The 21,643-nt window shown below is 41.4% G+C and overlaps 3 protein-coding genes and 1 long non-coding RNA gene across 8 annotated transcripts in view; 2 read left to right on the top strand and 2 right to left on the bottom strand.

Annotated features, from left to right (window-relative positions):
• The window catches only part of relch (RAB11 binding and LisH domain, coiled-coil and HEAT repeat containing), a 28,662-nt gene extending 20,603 nt beyond the window's left edge, over nucleotides 1-8,059 (bottom strand). For all 4 annotated transcript variants that reach the window (XR_010168353.1, XM_063912434.1, XM_063912435.1 and 1 more), the window contains exons 1-2: nucleotides 7,555-8,059; nucleotides 2,029-2,118 (exon numbers count right to left, since the gene is read on the bottom strand). Coding sequence is in view for 3 of the 4 variants with exons in the window: in XM_063912434.1 (XP_063768504.1) it covers nucleotides 2,029-2,118; nucleotides 7,555-7,999 (535 nt within the window). In the remaining variant the exon portion in view is untranslated. The remainder of the gene's footprint in view (nucleotides 1-2,028; nucleotides 2,119-7,554) is intronic.
• Nucleotides 8,060-8,335: 276 nt separating this feature from the next.
• Nucleotides 8,336-18,387, top strand: pign (phosphatidylinositol glycan anchor biosynthesis, class N). Its single transcript, XM_063912438.1, has 29 exons — nucleotides 8,336-8,740; nucleotides 9,112-9,363; nucleotides 9,518-9,639; nucleotides 9,875-9,973; nucleotides 10,148-10,254; nucleotides 10,552-10,676; nucleotides 10,771-10,901; nucleotides 11,002-11,121; nucleotides 11,322-11,362; nucleotides 11,445-11,504; nucleotides 11,594-11,686; nucleotides 11,926-11,981; nucleotides 12,185-12,263; nucleotides 12,382-12,564; nucleotides 12,692-12,831; nucleotides 13,191-13,290; nucleotides 13,440-13,532; nucleotides 14,099-14,190; nucleotides 14,784-14,889; nucleotides 14,973-15,081; nucleotides 15,532-15,634; nucleotides 15,736-15,838; nucleotides 16,232-16,318; nucleotides 16,435-16,490; nucleotides 16,693-16,768; nucleotides 16,949-17,022; nucleotides 17,134-17,176; nucleotides 17,276-17,328; nucleotides 17,487-18,387. The coding sequence occupies exons 2-29, from the start codon at nucleotides 9,137-9,139 to the stop codon at nucleotides 17,608-17,610; spliced, it is 2,802 nt and encodes a 933-aa protein (XP_063768508.1). The 5' UTR covers nucleotides 8,336-8,740; nucleotides 9,112-9,136; the 3' UTR covers nucleotides 17,611-18,387.
• Nucleotides 9,884-10,886, bottom strand: LOC134883932 (uncharacterized). The gene is made up of 3 exons (XR_010168354.1): nucleotides 10,778-10,886; nucleotides 10,183-10,596; nucleotides 9,884-9,967 (listed from the first exon to the last, which is right to left on the bottom strand). It is a non-coding gene; the product is annotated as an uncharacterized LOC134883932 (long non-coding RNA).
• Nucleotides 18,388-19,476: 1,089 nt separating the features above from the next.
• On the top strand, nucleotides 19,477-21,612 carry LOC134883776 (probable G-protein coupled receptor 141). 2 transcript variants are annotated; one of them, XM_063912187.1, is made up of 2 exons: nucleotides 19,477-19,761; nucleotides 20,334-21,612. In XM_063912187.1, exons 1-2 carry the CDS (start codon nucleotides 19,703-19,705, stop codon nucleotides 21,253-21,255), a joined length of 981 nt encoding a protein of 326 aa, XP_063768257.1. In that variant the 5' UTR covers nucleotides 19,477-19,702; the 3' UTR covers nucleotides 21,256-21,612. The 2 variants fall into 2 exon arrangements, with proteins under 2 accessions (XP_063768257.1, XP_063768258.1); XM_063912188.1 differs by having other exon boundaries at nucleotides 19,480-19,765.
• Nucleotides 21,613-21,643: the final 31 nt, after the last annotated feature.

Raw genomic sequence — 21,643 nt, 5'->3', positions numbered from 1 at the left:
GAAACGCATGCAGCAGAGGATCATGGTAAAGCCGGCCGGATGACAAGAGTGTGTAATGCGGATTTCCTGCCTCCTTTTTCTCCTATTAACTGATGGAAATTACTTGTAGCTGAGGTTAAGCTACTGTAGCCTTGATAATCTAGTAGCTGTCTGACAAAGGATTTTTTTTACAGGCAAATGCCTTACCAACAAGTATTCAAATCGTTTGAATTGTAGAGAAATGTAATTTAGAACGTGGTAAGTTAATGTTTTAGACAAGAAACACAACACAAGCATGTTGTTTCTGATGTCTCACACTGAACTGTTGGTTGAGATTTGAGAGGCTAGACTTACACTGAATAAAGAAAAAGAACACACAAGATTCTTAGACAAGTTCGATTAAAAAAACACACGCAGAAAGTAAGAAGCGATGGAGCAGGAAAACTCTGTTGCATAGCTGTGCACTGAAAATCTGCACTGTCTCAAAGTATGTGATCTAATGCTGAGGATTGTGGGTCAGCAGGTATTCATAAGATACCAGTGTGAGTGTTATTAATACAACTGTATTTTAATGAAAGGTCAATCTGAATTTGTATAACTTGAAAACACTTATTTGTCCCCCCCCCCGCCCCCCCACTCTGACTCCTAACTTAGCAGATCAAGAGTGCACAGGATGCAAGCGCGACAAAATGGAAAACTAAGAACGGGGAGAAAAATAAAAAAGCAAAAAGGCTAGTCTGGATGGAGTGACTTGTCCAGTATTGTTCACTGGGGTTTGATCAACGTCAGGAGGAAGCCAGAAAACCCAGAGTCAGACAGCTGGGGGCAGGCATTTTAAACAGGATGGGAGGGGGGGGGGGGGGGGGGGGATGAGAGTGGGTGTGGGTGACGAGGGGAAGGAGGTGGGGGAAGGTGCCAATTTGGTGAATAAAAGTCATTTTCAAAAAGATGCATAATTTGTAGTTGGGAGGATGGAACCAACATCTCTGCTGCATGGTTTTAACTGTGCCCTCACTCTGTCATCATGTGCAGGAGGTTTTCATGTTGGATAAAAGCCCCAAACCATATAATGAATAGCCCTTCATGGGAAAAATTGTATTTTTGAATTAAGGGTAAACTGTCCCTTTAAGAGGTCCTTCTTACAAAATAGGAGCCTAACCCTTTTGATTCTCTCATAGGGCAATAAACACATTACTGACATGTAATAGATACGTAAACAATCCTTTTATAGACACTAATTATCATGCAAATCAGAGGAAAAACAACAACATCATGAATATACAATAATAATAATAGAAACCCACAGTTAAATAAATCCATTCTGCAGTTCATGGGTTGGGGCTTTTCAGGATTGATTGACTAACACTTACCGACCAAATGAGTGGATGACTACAGGAGGCCGGTAACAGATAACGTTAACCAGTGTGGACGGCTAAAGAGGGATGTTTTCAGCTTGGCCATTACACAGTAAAAGATGAAAACAGGAGGCACAATAAAGTAACACAATAAGTATTTTGCCAACTCTATCTAATAAAAGGGAGAGAAGGTGCAATTTTAAATGCTGAGACAGGTCCTGCACTAAAAATACCACAGACTGACTCAACAGTGTGAAGTAGGAGGCACCGACACCTCAACCAAGAAGAAAAGGAAACATGCAGCATGTTGGAGTTATCCATGATTGCTGAAAGGCCTCGTCTGTAAATGCATTTAGTTCTGCCTATGTAGATTAAAAACAACAGAACAGTATGATGGGGCTTTGTGTGGATTCTGAAATCAAATGTGTTAAAAAAACTAAGCTTTTTTTATTGGTAATCACTACTTGGCAGCAGTGCCACTGAAAATCAAAATGAATCCCTATTTTAATTTGTGGGGCTTGGCTCACACTGACACTACTATGATTCAACCTTTGGTGCAGCTGTCAGGTTTTATTCTCTTCGTTGCTATGCCACCCTCCCATTCTGTCATTGCCTATTCTCCTGACTTGTTATTTCCCCGGGGTGAGACATTATTTTTTTTTGCTGCTCGTCGTGGCAGTACGGGTCATCTTACCTGCCACCCGCTCGTCCGACTCTCGGTTGCCGTCATCTGAGTAACGGGCAAAGTCCAAAGAGTCCAAGGTGCTGATGCTGCCGGCTCGATCTGAAGGGAAACAGAGACAACAGTGTGAGGAGGATCCACACACTGATGAGTCCACTGTCACAGGGCGAAGATGACGAATGCACCGATCCTTGAGAAATGTTGATTTATGGAACAGTAGCCCCACTGTGGTAGGGATCCAGTATTTCACTAAAGGACTCTTAACTGGGGGAATCATGTCGACACTGGGCTTCAGTTTAAGGATGATGACTAACCACAAGGCCAGTCTTCTGCGAAACAGATGGAAACTCTATTAAATTCAGCTAAAAGCAGAGAACTTTATGTGGGAAGGTTGCACTTTAGCCAACGAACATGAGTCACTGCACATGTGGGAAATCAAACAAATCATAACATTTTTACTTTGCTGAGAACCTTACTTAACAGAAACGCCCGTTTCCAAACAACTCCATCTGAGTAGGGCAGCCAAAAGTATTGTTCAGTCAAAGAACAGATGAAGCGGATACATAAGCATACCTGTGCTCTAATTTCACTGAGGTAGGCTGGACTGGCCTGGTAGCTCAGCCAATGGTGTTAGCTTTCCTCCACCTCCAAACAAGTGCAAGATTGGACTATTTGTTCTCCGATATCAGGATTCAGTGGAAGGTCAAGCCACATGTAGGACAGTTTAAAAACCAGGGCTTGCTTTCTTTCTCAAAGCTACAGGGAAGTGACTGTGATTACTGAAGCAGAGTTAAATCATTGTTGGTTCAGAAGGGAATGTTCTGATTTGGCATTTAGCCTGGAGGTAAAACACTCAGATATTTGAGACCTTTGGCTTTTATGTCAAATTGAAGACTAAATACGTTTAAAAAGGAACCAGTGGGTCTTTTTAAAATTGCCAACACCCATAAGGGTTTTTCTGGGCTTGACCTAACAATAGGAACTGCACTTTGTCTGGAAGATAATTCATTAAAAAACACGTTTCCCTTGCACGTTAACCTTGTCAATGTATCGTTGGGGTAGATTACTTCATATTAATCTATATGATGTTAAAACACTTACATCTGGGGAGAAAAGCATTTAAAACAGAGGCTTCTGTGTTCCAGTGCTGTATGTCACATGCTGAGGTGTATGACCAGGCAGCTTCACAAACCACACACACTCAGTCCTGTGAATGTATAGTGAGAGTGTTTCTGTATCAGCTGTGAGTGTGACGGGTGTGTGTGTGTGTGTGTGTGTGTGTGTGTGTGTGTGTGTGTGTGTGTGTGTGTGTGTGTGTGTGTGTGTCACTGTAATGTCATGCAGACATTAGGTTAACCATGTTAAGTGTGATGGATGCTCAGTATGAGTGTATGAAATCTATTGGGTGAATCAATGGATAATATAGTGCTTGTATGCATTTGCATGTGACGGGGGAAACCTGTAATTCCACGATGCAGCGGTAGTCATGTGTGTGTGTGTGTGTGTGTGTGCCTAATTTGTAAAAAAAAAAAACAAGTATTTCTTGCTGGCTGACCTTTCCATTGTGCCTGTGGCGTGTATTGTCTGTGATAGATCTGACACTTCAGACGGTCACCTCTTCACTGCACTCCTGACGGGCAGATTGTGACTGACACACACACACACACACACACACACACACACACACACACACACACACACACACACACACACACACACACACACACACACACACACACACACACACACACACACACACACACACACACACACACACACACACACACACACACACACACACACACACACACACACACACACACACACACACACACACAGCTCTGGGGTACATGATCTCACATTCAATCACAGACAACAAATGAGCCATTATTTGTTCGCTGAGTGAAGGAAGCCTCTTTGTATCTCTGGTATGGAAAACACTAATCGTACAAAAACAACTGGGAGGACAACAGGAGCTTCTTGGAGGAAAGGAAGCAAACAAAATGAAGGAGGAGCAATAGTTTGGTCTGAGAACAAAGTGGAACACAGACAAGGAGACGAGAGAAGATGGATGGTCAGTAGGCAGCCAACAAGCTCTTTTCCTAGGAAGGATGCTTTGGCAAGAGTGTGAGCTTTGTAGAAAAGCCTATGTAGGATGAAACAACAAATTAAACACACACACACAGCTCTAAAATATCAATGAAAAAAAACATCAAATTAAATGTTGTGCTAATGTGCCATGGTAATTCACACATTGAAAAAAACTAAGGTTCCAAATAATAGTAGTCCAAAGGTGAGTTGCTTGCTCCCTTGCTTAATGCACACACTTACACACATTGCACAGAACCACATGCATTAATTCGTAGACACACATGCATTCATACACACACAGTTAATGAAAGGCAGAGCGCTGCAGCCAGTCGGTGCCAGTCCAGAACGACATGGAGCCTGGCCAACACTCATTAAGTGCCTTCTAACACAGAACCAACCATCTCCCTGCCACTGTCAGAGTAAGTGATGGAGAGGGACATTAAAAAGAGAGAAAACATGAGAAGGAGTGCACGTCAGGTGGAGCCACCTAATAGTCTGTGGTAGTGCTACTATTAGTGAGGAGTAACTGGGGCGGACATTTTTCACTATTTCCTGATATTTCAGAGCAAATGGCAGATTAATCAATAAGGAATTTGAGGGTTTGTTGCAGCCCTAGTTACAAATATCCTAGGAAAAAATCTATCATTTGAAGCTTCTATTCTGCCTTTTTGAAGTAGCAGATGGTGCCTGCAACTACAAATTAACTTTCGTATTCATGTCCTGAGATTATACAGCTTCATGAGGCAAACCACACCGGCTTCTTACATGTGGCTGTTTACCGTCAACCTTGCATGTGTGGCAAATTTAAAAAGCTCCTTGCATCATGTGAGCAAATAACTACCCGGCTAGCCATTGAGGGGTGAAGAGAGAGAATCATTCATGCTCCTTTGCAGCAAATTAGCGAGGTGCTGAGAGATGCCTTGCTGTGTCAAGTGCTTCAGAGCAACAGCTGCAGGCAGCTGCTTGTAACACAGTCATGATACACACGCTCAACAGATATGCACGGTATTTTGGTTTGCATTGTTATTTTTTTGTAAAAGCTTGTAGGTATCTACCTCACCTGCACATGTATTGTATTCTACATTCTCTTTTTCCAACCTTTCTTTTGTGCAATACCACAGAAAACACTCAGCTGATGAAGTATGCCCTTTACTAGCTGGACCCCTAACTGTGTGGCTATCATGCTCTCCATGTCACAACGAGCTACAAACGCAATGTAATAATAGAAAACCCCCATGCATCCTTTCATCACATTCTGAAAGGGTGTCTCTTTTGTAAGGTTTTAATAGTGTGTACAATCCTGAGTGTGATTCTGTCTTTGTCACTATCAACTAAAGCAGATATTCAAATAAAATGAATAGAAAATGAAAAGATCACACATTCAAAAGCAAGGTACAGATATTCCCATCCTATCTTCAACCCTTCAAACACAGGAACATAGAGTCACACTAGTGATCACATGATGTCTTGGCTATCAGATACTGCTAGAATGAAAGGTGGTGTTGCCTTGAGGCCATCATTTTTTCCCCATATGGTAGATTTGACTTCCCAGGAATTTCTGGGAAAGACTTAGATCTCTGTGACCTTCCAGTCAGCTTCACAACAGGGTGCTGTTGAGTGCTGTCATGCTTTTCAAAGACAACATCATAAAACATTTATTCTGTTTTTATATTCCAAACCTTTTGGGGCCTTGTATGATAATGCAACCAGCAGACCTTTGCAACACACAGCTCACAGTTGGCTGCTGTGGTTTCTTAAAGGTTTATAAAAAAACAGTATGCAAGTTTTAATTCTACACAGTGGGGCATGGGTTGCACTGAATCTGACTGGCTGTCATCTGCTGTCTAACCTCAGGCCGGTTGCAACAGCCTCCTGAGACATCAGGTTATTGTCAATGGTTACTGCATCTAAACGAGGAGAGGAATAACTCTTCCTTCAGCATTTATTTATAAGCTGTGGATCTCTCAGGACTCCTGCCAAATGTTTACACAATGAAAATGTATGATCGGGCCTTGTTGCTCATCCTGAACAAAAGAAGTACAAATTCCACTTTCATGACACTGCTGATAATACTGTGACCCATTTGGAAACAAACACCCTGATCCTAGGATTGATGAGAAAGAAAGTCTCAAAAGAATGACTAAAATGATCTCGCACATCTAATAAAAACGGGACATTAAGTCACTTAGTTGATGACATTGTTCCTATCCTCTTACTCCTGGATCTAGGATGAATATACGTTGACAAGACAGATACAATCACTGCAATGGAGAATACCGAGCTGAGTGGTTTCCATTAAAACCTTAGAGTAATTAAAGAGGATCCAATTAAAATAATGTGCAGGCAAGGGCATTTCATAATCCAATATCACTTTCAAGTCACATACGATCCTCCCCTAACAATCCATAGACTTTAAAAAGCATTGAGAAGCTCAACTGTTATAATGATATCATCATGGAGTATTTGTGTACCTTTCCTTATCTCTTTAAGAACACAGATGGCTTTTTTGTGCTTATAGGTTTATGTTAACTGTACATACGTTTGCTCCACTCACATCAGAATAATGGCTCAACTAACAAAGGGTTTGTCAGTTCGCTTTAAATGCTGTGCTTTGTCACAGTTGGGTTAAGGGTTATGGTAATACTACTCCTGGTGCTCTAAAGTAGGCTTTATTTATTAGTGGCATGGGCTGTCACCATGGTTACAATTTGCATGCGATGTTTGACTATGGCTCCAGACTTTCCAGTGACCATATAATACAGCAGGTTATACCCAAACAGGAGACTGGATGACATTGCTACACACCTTTGAAGAATATACTAAAGTAGATGCATGTCCCTGGCATAGTAGAGACAAGTGCAACAAAGCAACAAATATCCCTAAAAAGACAACGTCCCCTTAAGTGAGAGGATGCAGGTTCAAACCAAATTAAGAATGTAAAATATCCTGCTTTATCCTCTTTTGCGAGACACTACATTCCTATTTCCTACTGACTGCAGGCTTCCTGTCAGATTCAAATGTGCTTTCTCAGCACCACAGTCCCATACAGTATTGCTAAAGTAACCTGTACACTCTTTTCCTTCTCCTCTTGTCTCTTTTTCCATGCCTGTAGCTGATCCTGACCTCTGACCTCTCTGCGGCCTAAGAGCTACTGTGCTTATTACATTAGGGTGTTAATCATAGGTCTGTCAAAGTATCACTCATCCATCTTGACAGTGTGGTTCAGCTTAATCACATTAGTGTGATGGTGCAGTCGTCAGCTAACCTTTCGGATCCCTGTTGTTGGCTTCGGGCCCTGGACCTGGAGAACAGGTGCATTCACCGGATAACGTTATCAGATGATCGATTGACTAACGCGTCCTGTTGTTTAAGCTAACATTAGCTAGCCGGTGTGCTAACCTTACATTGCAGCTACGTGACTGGCACTAGAATCTGCTAGGTACTCACTTAGGGGTCCTCCAGGTCCGAGTACCTGGTCCTTGGCAGGCGGAGTGCCGCTCTGTCGCTCGAAGTTGCCGGGGTTAGAGAAATAATCCCTCAACCTCGGAAGCTCTCTACCTGCCTCCAGCAGTTCTGTGTGAAACTCCAGGGCCGTGAGAATGTACTGGTCCCGTAATAGCTGTGCAGCGATACCGTCCACAGTTATCCGTGTCTCGGCAGCCATAGCGGCGGTGGCCGCGACCGACACCGAGCCCTCACCGCTGGGGCTGGTCCGGTTGCTAGACAGCAGGAGCGTCGGAGGCTCGGTGTCTGCAGACGGAGAGAAAGGGTTACCTGGCGGCGGCCCTGGAGCCCCGTCACTCGGAGTTCTCTCTGTGTCAACTGTCTCATTGGGGCGCCGTTCAGCCTCTTCCTCAGAGTCACTGAGATTAAACGGGTTGACCGACGCCATTTTTGCACTATAAAGATTTCTAGCTAGCCTGGCTAACCGGACCTCTTCCTGAATGGATGCTAGCTCTGGTTTGGTAGGTTGGTTGACAAGGGGGGGAATGCAAAGCTGTGATTGGTCAAACCTGAGGGACGTCATCCCAAAGCCCGCCTCTTTCATGGGATTATAGGAAATGATTGGATAATGGCCAGACAGAAAGGAAAACTGGGCAGGGCACATTTGACAGCTGAGAACCTAGCTATTGTGTTGTCAAATAACCAGACGCTGTCAAAAATAATGCTTTCATTTCAAACTACCCTGTGACAGAAACATTTCGAAAATAAGAAGTCAAAGCATTTATTTGAACTTTTAAAAATTGAAAACGAGAGCTAGCTGGAAATAAATGTATTAACTACACTACCCACAATGCAGTTGCAAAGTACACACGCCAACGTAAAACGTCAGTCACAACAAGGAAGTGGATGCTCATGTTGACAGCAATTCTTGTACTAAGCTTCTTATAAAGAGGGACAGTCGGTTTTGTAAAAGGACGCACATAAAGATTACGCTGATCTTGTTCTGTAAATCAAAGCCTCAATCGGTCATTTTATCTGGATGTATGATAAGTTAACTACCAAGATAAAAACGATTCTAAATTCAGTTGAATGGGTGATAGTATTTTAGATAATTCTGCTCTTTCATTCATTCATCAACGAGACGGAGTCCCCGGTTTTTACGGGCAGATTCCACTGAAGTCACAAACAGGTAATACTTTGTGCCTGGTCTAAAGATGTATGAATGCTGGTCTGATGGGTAACTTATTTTTGAGCTTTACCAAACCAACCATTAGACTTTTTACATATTATCTAATGGCGTATGGTGACAGTAGGATTACCCCTGATCTTAAGCAGTCTTTAAATGTTACATACTATGGCTTGATTATATAAAGCTGAACCATATAAATGAGTCCCTTCTTAGTGGAAATAACTTCATTATCCTATACTGTTTGTATAACTATATGTTTGTCCATGTTTTCCTCAGTCATTTATATTCTTTCTTTATTGTTGCTTCCCATTTCACCTGAACACACACTAAACCTTACCTAATCCATCTCCAACCCCCCTTTTTCCCTGCAGACCCAGCTCAGCGTTGACCCCCAAAATGAGGATGATCACCTTCCTCCTGGTGGGACTGATAGTCCACGTGGTCTTCTTCGTCTCCATCTTTGACATCTACTTCACCTCTCCCCTGGTCCACGGCATGACCCCCCAGACCACACCGATGGCACCCCCCGCCTCCAGACTGGTGTTGGTGGTGGCCGATGGTCTCAGAGCGGACAGTCTCTTCACACCGCTTCCAGACGGCTCATCGAGAGCACCATACTTAAGGTTGGGAGTGTGTGTATAAAAGTCCTGTAGAGCAGGCAGTGTGTATATCTGCATGATGTGTGTGTGTGGGTCTTTTTTGTCATGCTGTGCTAATAAATCTTTTATAACTATGAGTACAAGTCTGTGTTTCTCTGTGTGTGTTTCCCAATATCAGGAATGTGATGGAGGAGATGGGTACCTGGGGTGTTTCGCACACACGCGTGCCCACTGAGTCTCGTCCGGGTCATGTTGCTCTCATTGCTGGTTTCTATGAGGATGTTAGTGCTGTTGCTAAAGGTAGGTGTACATGTGATTATATAGGTTGTGTGAAATATTAAAGGGACAGTTCACCCCAAAACACCCCTGTGTTAGTAGTTTCATGTAGGAAGTATTTTCTTTCCACCAAACCACACCCACCAACTGTACAGTACTGAAGGAAGCATGCATGTACTCATGGACAAGATGGTCATACAGTTTTTGTGACTGTTGTTCTGTCTGTTTTTGACTGCAAGAGCAATTACCTTTTTTGCAGGGTGGAAGGAGAATCCTGTAGAGTTTGACTCTGTGTTCAATGAAAGCAGACACACCTGGTGCTGGGGCAGCCCTGACATTCTGCCGATGTTTGCTAAAGGTACACAAGCACAGTCAAGCACACACACAAGTACAAACAACACAATCAGAACCACCAACCTAATCAATAAGCAAAATATCACAGATGCAAACTGTATCATTACTCATCAGGGCTTAAATGTGCTGCCTCTACATTTTTAACAATCATTGTAATTTAGTGCTGTGGTTCTTGCAGGTGCCAGTGGAGACCATGTGTATACCCACACCTACCCAGCAGCGGAGGAAGACTTCGCCTCCACAGACGCCTCCAGGCTGGACAGCTGGGTGTTCACTCAAGTCAAAGTATGGTATTGGAGTTCCTGAGAATATTGATGCATGTTGAGATGAATCTATATTTTTGGATGGCTTCTTTTTTAGTGTAAAATCTATATTTTCCCCTGTTATATTTATCGTCAGCAAGGAAAAACATTCCTTTGAGATGTGAGATTCAGTCAATTCAATAAATTATATAATGGCTGCTACAAACTTCATGTGAAAGTAGTGGTTAATGTTAGGGCCAGATTCCCTTTGTATTATCAGTGATGGTTTTCACATGCCATCTTTAACAAATCCAACCATGTTTCTTTTCCCCTTCACCAGTCATTCTTCCAGTCAGCGAAGTCTAACTCCAGTCTGAGGGCCAGTCTGCTGGAGGATAAGAACATCTTATTCCTGCACCTGCTGGGCATCGACACAAATGGACATGCTCACAGACCAATGTCGAAGTGAGAGAACATTATCAATTGTTTCGATTGCACTCCTGCATACAATATAATGAAACAACAAAGAAGGATTGTCTTGTATCTGTTCTTTATCTAGGGAGTACCTTGACAATATTGGTCTAGTAGACACTGGTGTGGCTGAGCTGGTGTCTGTGGTGGAAGACTTCTTTGATCATGATGCTAGAACAGCGTATGTGTTCACCTCCGATCACGGCATGACAAACTGGGGTAGGATTCTCGTTGTTGTTCTTCAGCTCTCTGCAACCGGAACAAATGTTCTCATGCATATAAATTCACTGGATTGTTTTATCATCTGTCGTGTCTCCAGGTTCCCACGGAGCAGGCCATCCCTCTGAGACACTCACACCTTTAGTGGCGTGGGGAGCCGGAGTTAAAAATGCCCACAAAATCACTGCAGCCCAATCCTACAACGATGGATACTTACAAGGTGCTAACTCATGTAGTCTTCTCTCAACTGCCTCCTTCGATGCCTCACATCCATTTTTTACACTTCAGTTTAGGATCCAGGTTCTCCTACACCTATAGAACAATTAAATAAATAGGGAAAACCTTTAGTGAAAGTGGCTTTATTTGAAAGACAAACATAAATGTTTCTGTCCTGATTTTTATCCACACTGTTTATTCCAGATTGGAAATTGGAGCACCTTCGAAGAGTTGACGTCAATCAAGTAAGGATCATGGCAGATTTTAATGATGAAACCGTCATTGGTTATTATAGTCTATTGAAATATTTTGTTTCATTTTCTGCAGGCAGACATCGCTCCCCTCATGGCTTCTCTCATTGGTGTGCCCTTTCCTGTTAACTCAGTTGTAAGTTAGAGATAAAATAAGAACAAAGGAAATATTTTAGTCATTTTTATGTTATTTAATTGCAATTATATGTATTTGTGTCTCTTCAGGGTGTGTTACCTCTTCTCTACCTTAACAACAGTGCCCAGTTCAAGGCGGAGAGCATGTACACTAATGCTATTCAAGTACTGGAGCAGTACAAGGTATTCAAGTATTCAGCTCTGCTATTACTGACCTTTATTTATGGTAATGAATTAGTAACAATTATAGTTGATATGATACTCAAATGTTGGTATAATCGGATATTTTCTGTACTAATTATTAGATTTATAACACTAACTTTCAAATGATAGCTTCAAACACTGTATGGATAAGCATATTGCTTCTAGTTATACATGAATTTGAGTCTATAGTGAGTGAGCTGTTCTGTTTGTTTTTGTAGATGAAAATGGCCCAGAAAAAGGAGACCACTTTATCATTTCTTTTCACCCCATACCAGTAAGTACAATTAGTGAGTTATTAAATACATATTGGAGATATTTTCAGTCAGTAATGTGTGCCTGTGCAACAAGAAATAGGGCAATGCATGTTTTACTTTATTGTCGTTAAGTATAAAGTAAGATAGATCCAGTTTAATTTAATCAATATGTTCAGGCCACATTTACATTCATTTTCACACACTCTCTCTCTGTGTTTCCCAGACTCCTGACTGAGTCAAAACAGGCAGAATTCTTCCACAAGGCCAGAATACTGATTCAGCTGGAGAAGTATGACGATGTTGTGAGTATTTTGAACAGGGATAGTCTGCAGTGATGGACAATTGTAGTAAATCACTAGGATGATGTTGAATGTATTCACCACTGATGTTTTTCTTTGCCCCTCGTCTGTCTCTTGTCAGATCTCTCTGTGCCGCTCTCTGATATCTAATGCTCTGGAGGGCCTGGTGTACTACCACACCTACGACAGGTTCTTCCTGGGTTGCAGTGTGGTCCTCGGGTTTGTAGGCTGGACCTCATATGTTGTGCTGGTGATATTGAAGACTCATGCTAGCCTCGACCGACACCCCAGCGTCCTCAATCAGGTCAGGACATGCCCTGCAATCCCTCTGTCTTTGCCTCTAAAGATCCCTTCTGATAAGATAAATTTAAGATGCTTGAATGCCTCGTTAAATTCCGTTTTTGATGTTTTCCCCCGGTGTATGTGTGCAGAATCGCAGCCACACGTTGGGGAGGCTGTGTATCTGTGTGACGGTGGTGATCACTGTGTTCCTGCTTATCCAAAGGAGCCCCGTTACCTACTATATTTACTGCCTGCTACCTGTCCCTGTGTGGTACTCTGTGCTAAAAGAGTGAGTACACACACATTTGAGACAACGTTAGAAATAACATAACGTGTTAAGACTCTTCATGCTGTGTTTTATAAAGAGAGGTGGGGAAACACATCACACAGACCGGATGTCAGACATATCAAACACACATCAATGGACATCTCAACCATCAATGAATATAGCAGCTTTCTTTTATTTGTACTTTACCTAACACAGTTGTTCACGCACGTCTGGCACAGCTGCAGTGAAGTGTTAATTGATTCTTTGAAGTGGATCCACTCATGTTCCTCCTAAAAGGAGAGGCAGTCTTTGCATGTCTCTTTCTTTCATGTCATTCACCACAGAAAAATAATGTCTCATTAATTATTCATCCCTTTTAGGTATAGGACTCTGACAGATTTGGTTCGCTCGGCTCCCTCTCTGCCACTGTGGAAATGTCTTGGCTATTTTGTGCTGGTGGCGTTTGGGATCGAGCTACTGGTAGGAGACTTTAATGTATTTTATTGTACATATTTCTGCTTCATTATGCTGGCACCGCTTTATTTAAAAGCCTTGAGTTGACCTCCACACACAGTACATATTACAAACGATGTGAGGGTAGTCTTTGTGTTTACCTTTGCTGCCCCCAGGTGGTGAGTTTCTTCCATCGCGCCATGCTGACTGTGGGCCTGGCTGTGCTCTCGCTCTGGCCCTTCCTCTCTGGACTTTTTGGAAAAGCCAAGGTAACTATGTCATGGATGACTGCTCCAGCTTACACAGTACTGTACACAAGGATAAAGTCAAGGTATTTGAATATTGCCTCACCTGAAAAAGTTTGGGGAAAGGTTGTATCAAAACAGGTTTGTTAGGTCAAGGGTAGAGTGACCTACAACTGGAGGGTGAACAATGGCGTCACTTTGGTTTGAAAAGTGGTGGGGACATAGAGGGAGAGAAGATACGTAAACTGACTTCAACATATATCTTAAGCAACGTAATGGGAAGGTTCATTTAGAGGAAAAGTAGCAGGAGTAGTGGTAACATTTTTAAAGTTACTGATCAGTGCATGAACGACTTCTTGTCATTTTATAATGAGTAACTTAGGGTTTGTTTTTTTAGTTTAGGGCAATGCACATTCTTTTTTTGAATACATGTCTTGCTTACAGGACTCTTGACTGAGAGATTTGTAGCTACCATCAGTGTTTTATCAAGAAATCCAACTTGTGTTTTGGACTTCTTCGTAATCAGTCTTCTTTGGATAAATACATAGTTCTTCTAACTATATGAACTAATTTCCTCTGTCCGCATCCAGTTCCGTTCAGTGAGCTGGTGTATGGGCTGTCTGTGTCTGGCAACGTTCCCCCTGATGCCTGTGGTGGGCAGAGAGCCTAACACACATCTGGTGTGAGTGTTTCCTCTTATTTGCTTACATTTACGAGAACATCAACCACCGTGTTGCACCATTAGCCTACACTCTCAAACCATAAGAAGCTCTGTTGGTTACAAGGAATTATATTTACACCACTGTACATTCATAACAGAGCAGGGTGGACTAAAACCATCAAGATGTGGTTGGATAAATGTCAGAATATTAATACTAATGTTTCTTATATTATTATTTATACAATCACAATGTGGTCCGTAGTATTCTACATAACAAGAACATATACCACTTCATGTATTGTTATACACATGTTGTATGTTGTGCACTTTTTCTTTTGACTTATCCTTATGTTTTTATTAATTATCCTTTTTTAATTAGATCTTTTTCTTAATGCACATTCTTAACTTCTTACGTGTCTTATTCTTTATTATTACTATTTTTATTTCAAACAAAGCCCACTTTCTTGTAGGGATAAATTCATATTTTGATGATTATTCTGAACATGAATGTGAAATGTGGAAGGTGCTGAGTTTAATAAACTGCTAGCATACCATAAATTGTGCAAACTGAAGCCGTGTGTTCACGTCTGTTATAATAATCTGTGTATGCTCAGTACCTGTGCAGGTGTGCTCTCTCTCTTCACCTCCGCCTGCTACCTGTGGTCAGCGCTGCAGAGAGCTCCGCTGCACCTCAGTGACAGGCAGCAGTTTATCACCCAGGTAACTACAACGCATGTCCCGTTGGGTGTGATTGTGTCATAGCATTTTCCAGAAAGTAAATGATTACCTGTCACACTGTACAGATGCTCCATGTGGCAGTGTGTGCGTACGTGCCGTCCCTCACACACTCCAGCCTGCAGCAGAAACAGGGCCTGCCGCTTCTGAACCAGATCATCAGCTGGACCACGTTAGGTAGGCGGGTGTGAGTGAGCACAACATCCTTTTCTTAGATATATTCACCAGATACGTAACACATAAACCAGCTTATATAAGTCCTGGTTGGATCCCACAGGGTTCTAAATGTTATTAATGCCTGAAAAAATGCAGAAATGATAGGTTAGGATACGTTCATTCCTCTACGTCATCCTATGGTCCGTAGGACATTTTCACAATTTTATTTTGAAAATGGAAATTAAAGCCGCCTTGCTTTACTGAGACAAGGCACACCTGTAAAATACAACAGGCTATAACAGGCTGTAGCTGTAAGGATATTGAATCTGATGTTTAAAAGGACTACAAAGTATCACAGTTTGGACATTTTTAATGTATGTTTTAAGTTTAGGCTCATGATTGAAATCAAATTCTAATGGAAACTATTTTTTGCAATTGCATTCACCTCACCTGTGTCTCGTCTTTTCTCAGCGTCTTCCATGCTGGTGCCGTTGTTGAGCTCCACACGCATCTTCCACCGTCTCCTCAGCATATTCCTCTCCCTCTCAGCCACATACCTGCTGCTCAGCACCGGGTGAGAATATTACACACACACATCATGCAGCTGCACTTACATGTCAAATTACATTTTAGAGTTATATCATTTATGATGTAATTACATTACCCACCCCCCAGGTCTGAGGCATTGTTCCCCCCTGTGCTATCATGGCTGATGTTTGTGTGGATCAACATTGAACAGGAAGCCATGCTCGCTCAGGGCGTCTCTGGCAGACAAGAGGTAAAAACATGAAGTGTTTGTCTCCAGAGCCCTGTAAACAAAGTGTGTGTCTTTATATTTGACTATAGGTACATCATTAAGATCACATGTACTGCTAGTTCACACACCCCCTGGTTTATGAAACTGGCCAACTGTAAATGACGTGTGTGTATTTGTACATTGTTTTAATGTAAATATATATTCTAAGGGTTCTGCTGTTAACATTCATCTAGTATTCACTCTTTTAATGTCATTGACTTAGTCAAACAAACGTGGGATAACACTGTAATCTGTGGAGTGTTCTTCCATAAAGCACACAACGTCTCAGAGCTGACTTGTCATTCCCTGGGTGTGTAAATGAATGTGTGATAATGCTTGTGTATGGGCTCATCTTGTGTGTGTGTTTCCCTTCAGCTCTCCACTATTGACTTCTCTGCAAACATCGACATCACCAAGATCCGACAACTGAAGTTGGACGACATCAGAAGATCTTATTTTTTTGTATCCTTGTTAGACAAAAAACTGGCACCAATGGAGACACTAGTTCAGGACTTGAAAAGTGCAGTCTTTCAGATTGTAGATTACCAAATGTTTCCTTGACCATGCATTTCCTTCAGGTATTCTTTATAATAACAGCGTTCTTCGGCACAGGGAACATAGCTTCCATTAACAGGTATGTAGCTCATTCCCGTTTATGTACTATATATAAGTACATGTGCCTGTGTGGTAGGGTGCAGGAAGTTGTGTTCAGGGGTGATGTGGCAATGCACGTAAAGTGAAGGTCTGCTTTGTGGCTGATCAATGACACAGCTATTTATCGTTTGAATACAGAAAGTAAAACAGTCAGTAAACTGTCTGTCTTTCTCCTTTTCTAGTTTCGACCCAGCTTCTGTTTATTGTTTCCTCACCGTCTTTAACCCCTTCATCATGGGAGGGCTGATGATGTGGAAGGTACCCTTTTATTTATTGATTGTGTTTATCTCTATACTCTCCTCATCATAGCTCAAGAAATACATATCCAAGAAAGGACAGAAGTCCCTCACATAATCTATTCATACATCTGCTGGGAAATAAACTTCATTCTCAATTAATTATATCCTTCGTCAATACATTTGAAATGTGTTTTTCCAGGTTATCATTCCATTCATTATAGTGATGTGTACTTTTGAGACCATCCAGGTTGCAACACAGCTCTCATCAAGAAGGTAACTCTTTATGTGTGTGTGAAGTGGGGGTCATTCTATGTGAAGTACATTTGTTGGATGTTTTCATTTGAAAGATCTTACTTTTGACGCTTTCTTTCCACACTTCTCCAGTCTGTTCCTTATTGTCCTGGTCATCTCGGACTTGATGGCTCTGGTAAGGATGTTTGGGTTAAATGTTTGAAAGCTCTGCTGCTTATCAAATCATTTTCTCTTTTACCTTTCCTGGATTTCAACTCATTCTCCCTCTCCTCAGCACTTTTTCTTCCTGGTGCAGGACTACGGCAGCTGGTTGGACATTGGAACAAGGTTAGTTACCTGGGAAATACATGCTTTAAAACATCTTAATAAATAACTTGACTCATCTTATCACACTACCCTCCACTTTCCTTGTGCATCCTTTTAGCCTTTACTTTAAATGAGCTGCATACACTTCATTATAAACATATTTCTTCTCTCTCTTTCAGCATCAGCCATTATGTGATAGTGATGTCGATGACCATCTTCCTGATGTTGCTCAGCGTGGTCACACACATTTTCACCTCACAAAGACTTGTTCTGTGGAAGAGGCGCAAGACACATTTCCCCTAAACATGCATTCATAAGAACACAGCAGTGCAACTGGACGTTTTGAAAAGGCCCTCTTCATTTAGCATCCGCCTTATCAAGCCAGAATTAGTTTATATGAGATATGGGTTATTATTTTAGTAGATATTTTACTGTACTTTGCAAAGTCTAGTACCAGTTTGTTTTGGACTGATGTAAATCCCCTCTTGTACATCCTTATTGGTCAGATGCTTGTTAACACTAACTCTTTAGATCGATGGTTAACATAGGACAAGTGGCTTGAGACCGTTCCAAGGTTCTGTTTGCACTGTATTCTTTCCTACACTGAGTCGCTGCTACAACATTATCCTCTTTAAATGAATCATTGATCAATGGACTAAGGCCATTTCAATATCTGACTGTAATTTATGCCTTTGCCGAGGATCCTGATGTGCGATCCACCAAAGAAAGGTCAGCTGATGGCTGTTTTGAGTTTGTATTTCCTGGGAAGCTAGCTGAGACGTGTGATGCTCAGTAGGTAAGGAGAAGGGATTTATTTGTATTTATGGTTGTAAGAATTAGACAAAGGGAGTGGAATGTAAACAGGAATGAACAAAGAGAGACCTGTGTTTTGTACTAAACATTAACAGAATTAAACTACAGTAGGTGCTGGTATCATTGTTATGCTCCGTTTGTAGAGCCTGTGTGCAGGAAATGGGTTTGTTCGATTTTGAAACTTGTAAATGTTTGTACATAAGATTGTTAAGATGTGCTTCGAAAAACCTATGGATAGTATGTTTGAATAAAATGTAAAAACCTGGATTTTTGGTGGTTTTCAAGATCAACATTTGGGATATTGTGATGGATAGCAAAGTAGGCTAATATTAATTGCATGTACTGACTAAACGTAGCCAAACTATCACTGATACCTTATTGGAATCACTTGCTTTGTGGGATTTTCTCCTCCGATTTGTTTCTGAATATGATAAAACACTATGTCTGTAAGTCTCAGCTTCATTGCACCAGCTGGAGTTGCAGTACATTCCTTTTAATTTGCACAGGTTTTAAAGGTATACTAACACGTCTCAACATCTCAACTAGCACTACCACATCCTCTCGCACTTCTTCTACTTTCAATGAGCCAACACTTTGACCCTATAGTGTAGTTTAGAGTAAACAACTATTTACCGTCTCAGACAATCTAGATAAGTGTCTGAACTCTGTGATGGTTCCTAGTTCTCTGCTGCAGAATGTTATTGCTTTCTGTTTTAGATGTGACGATGACTTATTAAAAAAGCAGCGATCAAAACAACGTAAGAGATTATTAACAGCAGCCACCCTTTCCGTTAGGCCCATGACTGTAATGCATTATAAACATAGTTTTGATTAGGTATGACCTGCTTGTAATGTGGGATAATGGTAGCTATAAGGACCTATACATTTTATAACAATTCTTAATCATTTTGAGTTTATGTAGCTACAAATATGATGCATTACAAGCTTGTGTTGGTTTATAAAGTGGTCTTTGATTTCTGTCAGTGAACTGAAACTTATATCTTTACTTTTCACATCTTTGCAAATTGAATTTCTCACTTTGGAGGAAGACGCCTGGAGGACAGAATATGTTAAAATTAGATAAAGCGCTTATTGCATCAGGTATTTATTTATGTTCCTCCTACATTATTCATTTATATTTCTAGTCAACAGTTCTACACGGCACTGTCTCTGCAGTTTCACATCATCGTATGATGGTTTGTATTTAGTTGATTATTAAAGAAAATAATAAGTACAGAACTGTTGTGACCATAAGGAGGAAGCAGCCAAGTTCCTGGTTGTGTGAACACACCTCCCGTTTCTAAAGGAGAACCGATGCCCAAATAAACAAACACACACACACACACACACACACACACACACACACACAATATGCAAAACTGAACAGTTGTTTCTGACACACACACAAATATAACCACTTTTCATAACCTCAACTTCCACATGACTTAGTACAACCATGTACACACACACACACACACACACACAGAGGCATTTATCACACAAAGAGCTTATCCCATGCGCGTTGAGAAATTCTGATGACAAAGATAATTGGATTTAATGTAGAGGAAATACACATCTCTTTATGCCTCATTTTCACACACACAAGAGCGATCATCTGTCAGTTCTTCTGAGAACTAAACAGTAGGTAAGTCTTTTTTGTTCAATTATAATGCAACTTCCTTTCCAATTTCACTATGCTCTTTAGATGGTTGTTCATTTTACGGATTGTATTTTGAGATGCATCTATATTTAGTTTGTTTTAAGTTTGGTTTCCTGTTGAAAATGATACAGGATGTAAACACTTGAAGCTTGTCCGACAAAATTATTCTTCTGTGTCAATGTCTCAATCTGTATTTGGTGTTCAAATATGAGCAAACAGCATCAGTAAAGAATGTAAATATAATGTGTTGTTGTGTCAAACATAAGCTACATAAGTCCTTTTTAAACTTGATTTTGTATTTGATCTTTTTTTTAATTCTTTTTTTCGTGATTTTTGTTAAGTCTACGTCTGTATTTTATAATGGTCAAGTCCATTTTAATCCACAAAAAAACCTTTTCAAAGAGAAAAATTAACAGAACATGAAGAAATAATGAAAAAGAAGCCCTTAGCTGATGGATTCCCTCCATCACATCACTAATCAGTCAACTCCTCCTGTTTTCTCTCTCCCCCTCTTTCTTTCCCTATTTATGATGGCTACCCCGGTCACCCAAAGCGTGCTATCTTCGGCCTTAACCTCCATGATGACCTCAAACTTCTCAATGAGCCCCTCAAACTCCTCGGATACTAAAGACTACCACACAGTCCTCCTGGTCATCAACTCAGTGGTTCTACTCAGCGGCATCATCAGCCTGAGCCTGATGATACACATCATGAGGTTCAGTGCCAAATCCATCACCTCCACCGCTGTGCTCAACCTCATCTTCACCCACTTTGTCTTCCTCCTCACTGTGCCCTTCAGGATTTACTATTACGCCACTCAAGATTGGAAGCTGGGCCACGAGTGGTGCAGAGTGATCAGCGGCATGATCCACATCCATATGTATATGTCATTTCTGTTCTACGTGATCATCCTCGTCACACGCTTGTTGTCATTCTACTACAACTATGAGGTCGTGGCTTCCTTCCAGAGATTTCACGGTCTCCTCGTCAGTGGAGTGGTGTGGACGGTGGTGCTCGTTGTGGTCCCTTGCATCATGTGTTTTGCCTATGGCAAGAAAGATGTAATTCCAAGCAGTGGAGGCGACAGAAATACCACTCAGTGCTTCAAATTTGGCAAAAACATAGGAGATAATGCAAAGGTGTTCAACTACATCGTAAGCACACTCATCATATTGGTAGCTGCAGTGCTGACAGGCCTCCAAGCCAACGTCCTGAGGGTTTTATACAAGAAGCACCGCGAGGGGTGCAGCTCCCAGCAGGACTTCGGGGCTCAGCAGAAGAGTCTGTGCTTCGCTCTCGTCATGGTCGTCTGCTTCATCCCCTACCACATGTTCCGGCTGAAATACATAAATGATATCTACCTGGAGAACGTCAACGAGGTGTTTCTGACTCTGACCACTTTCAATTGTTTGGACATGCTCACCTTCTTGGGCAGGAGAACCTGGTTCATGTGCTGCCCCAAAGTGGCTTTTTGACATCTGTTGGAAGTGATCGCGGGTCCAGATACTTTATTTGGTGGGAATCAGGTTGGGTTCATTCAGGTTCAAAATGCCTATTGTGCATTTCTATAAAAAGCAGAATGTTACAAAAACAAAAAAACAATAAGTAAAACCGATTATTATGAAACATACAACAATAATCTTTGCTCAGCGGCTATTTACTGGTCTTTATATCATATGTTGTTGTATTTATCGTGCTTTCCCATGTTTAGGTCCTCCCACTGTCGCGTCGATCTGCACTTTTTTTGTCAAATCATTTTCCAATCTTTGCTCCCTATTATTGGAAAGTTGAACGTGTTGAGAAAGAAAGAATAAATGAGAGTTTGATCTGACTGTCCCTGCCTCAAAATGAATGATCTCTTGC

The sequence above is a fragment of the Eleginops maclovinus genome, chromosome 21, assembly GCF_036324505.1.
Source record: "Eleginops maclovinus isolate JMC-PN-2008 ecotype Puerto Natales chromosome 21, JC_Emac_rtc_rv5, whole genome shotgun sequence".
NCBI classification, from domain to species: Eukaryota; Metazoa; Chordata; class Actinopteri; order Perciformes; family Eleginopidae; genus Eleginops; species Eleginops maclovinus.
Note: the sequence above shows the minus strand (reverse complement) of the source record. Positions and strands in the feature narration are given on the sequence as shown.

Excerpts from the sequence above, each read along its gene's own strand:
- pign (XM_063912438.1), top strand. The coding sequence starts at position 9,137 with ATGAGGATGATCACCTTCCTCCTGGTGGGACTGATAGTCCACGTGGTC. Across the intron at positions 11,687-11,925 it reads AAGTACTGGAGCAGTACAAG|ATGAAAATGGCCCAGAAAAA; the intron begins GTATTCAAGTAT and ends TTGTTTTTGTAG. Across the intron at positions 11,982-12,184 it reads TTTCTTTTCACCCCATACCA|ACTCCTGACTGAGTCAAAAC; the intron begins GTAAGTACAATT and ends TGTGTTTCCCAG.
- LOC134883776 (XM_063912187.1), top strand. The coding sequence starts at position 19,703 with ATGCCTCATTTTCACACACACAAGAGCGATCATCTGTCAGTTCTTCTG. Across the intron at positions 19,762-20,333 it reads GTTCTTCTGAGAACTAAACA|CGTGCTATCTTCGGCCTTAA; the intron begins GTAGGTAAGTCT and ends GGTCACCCAAAG.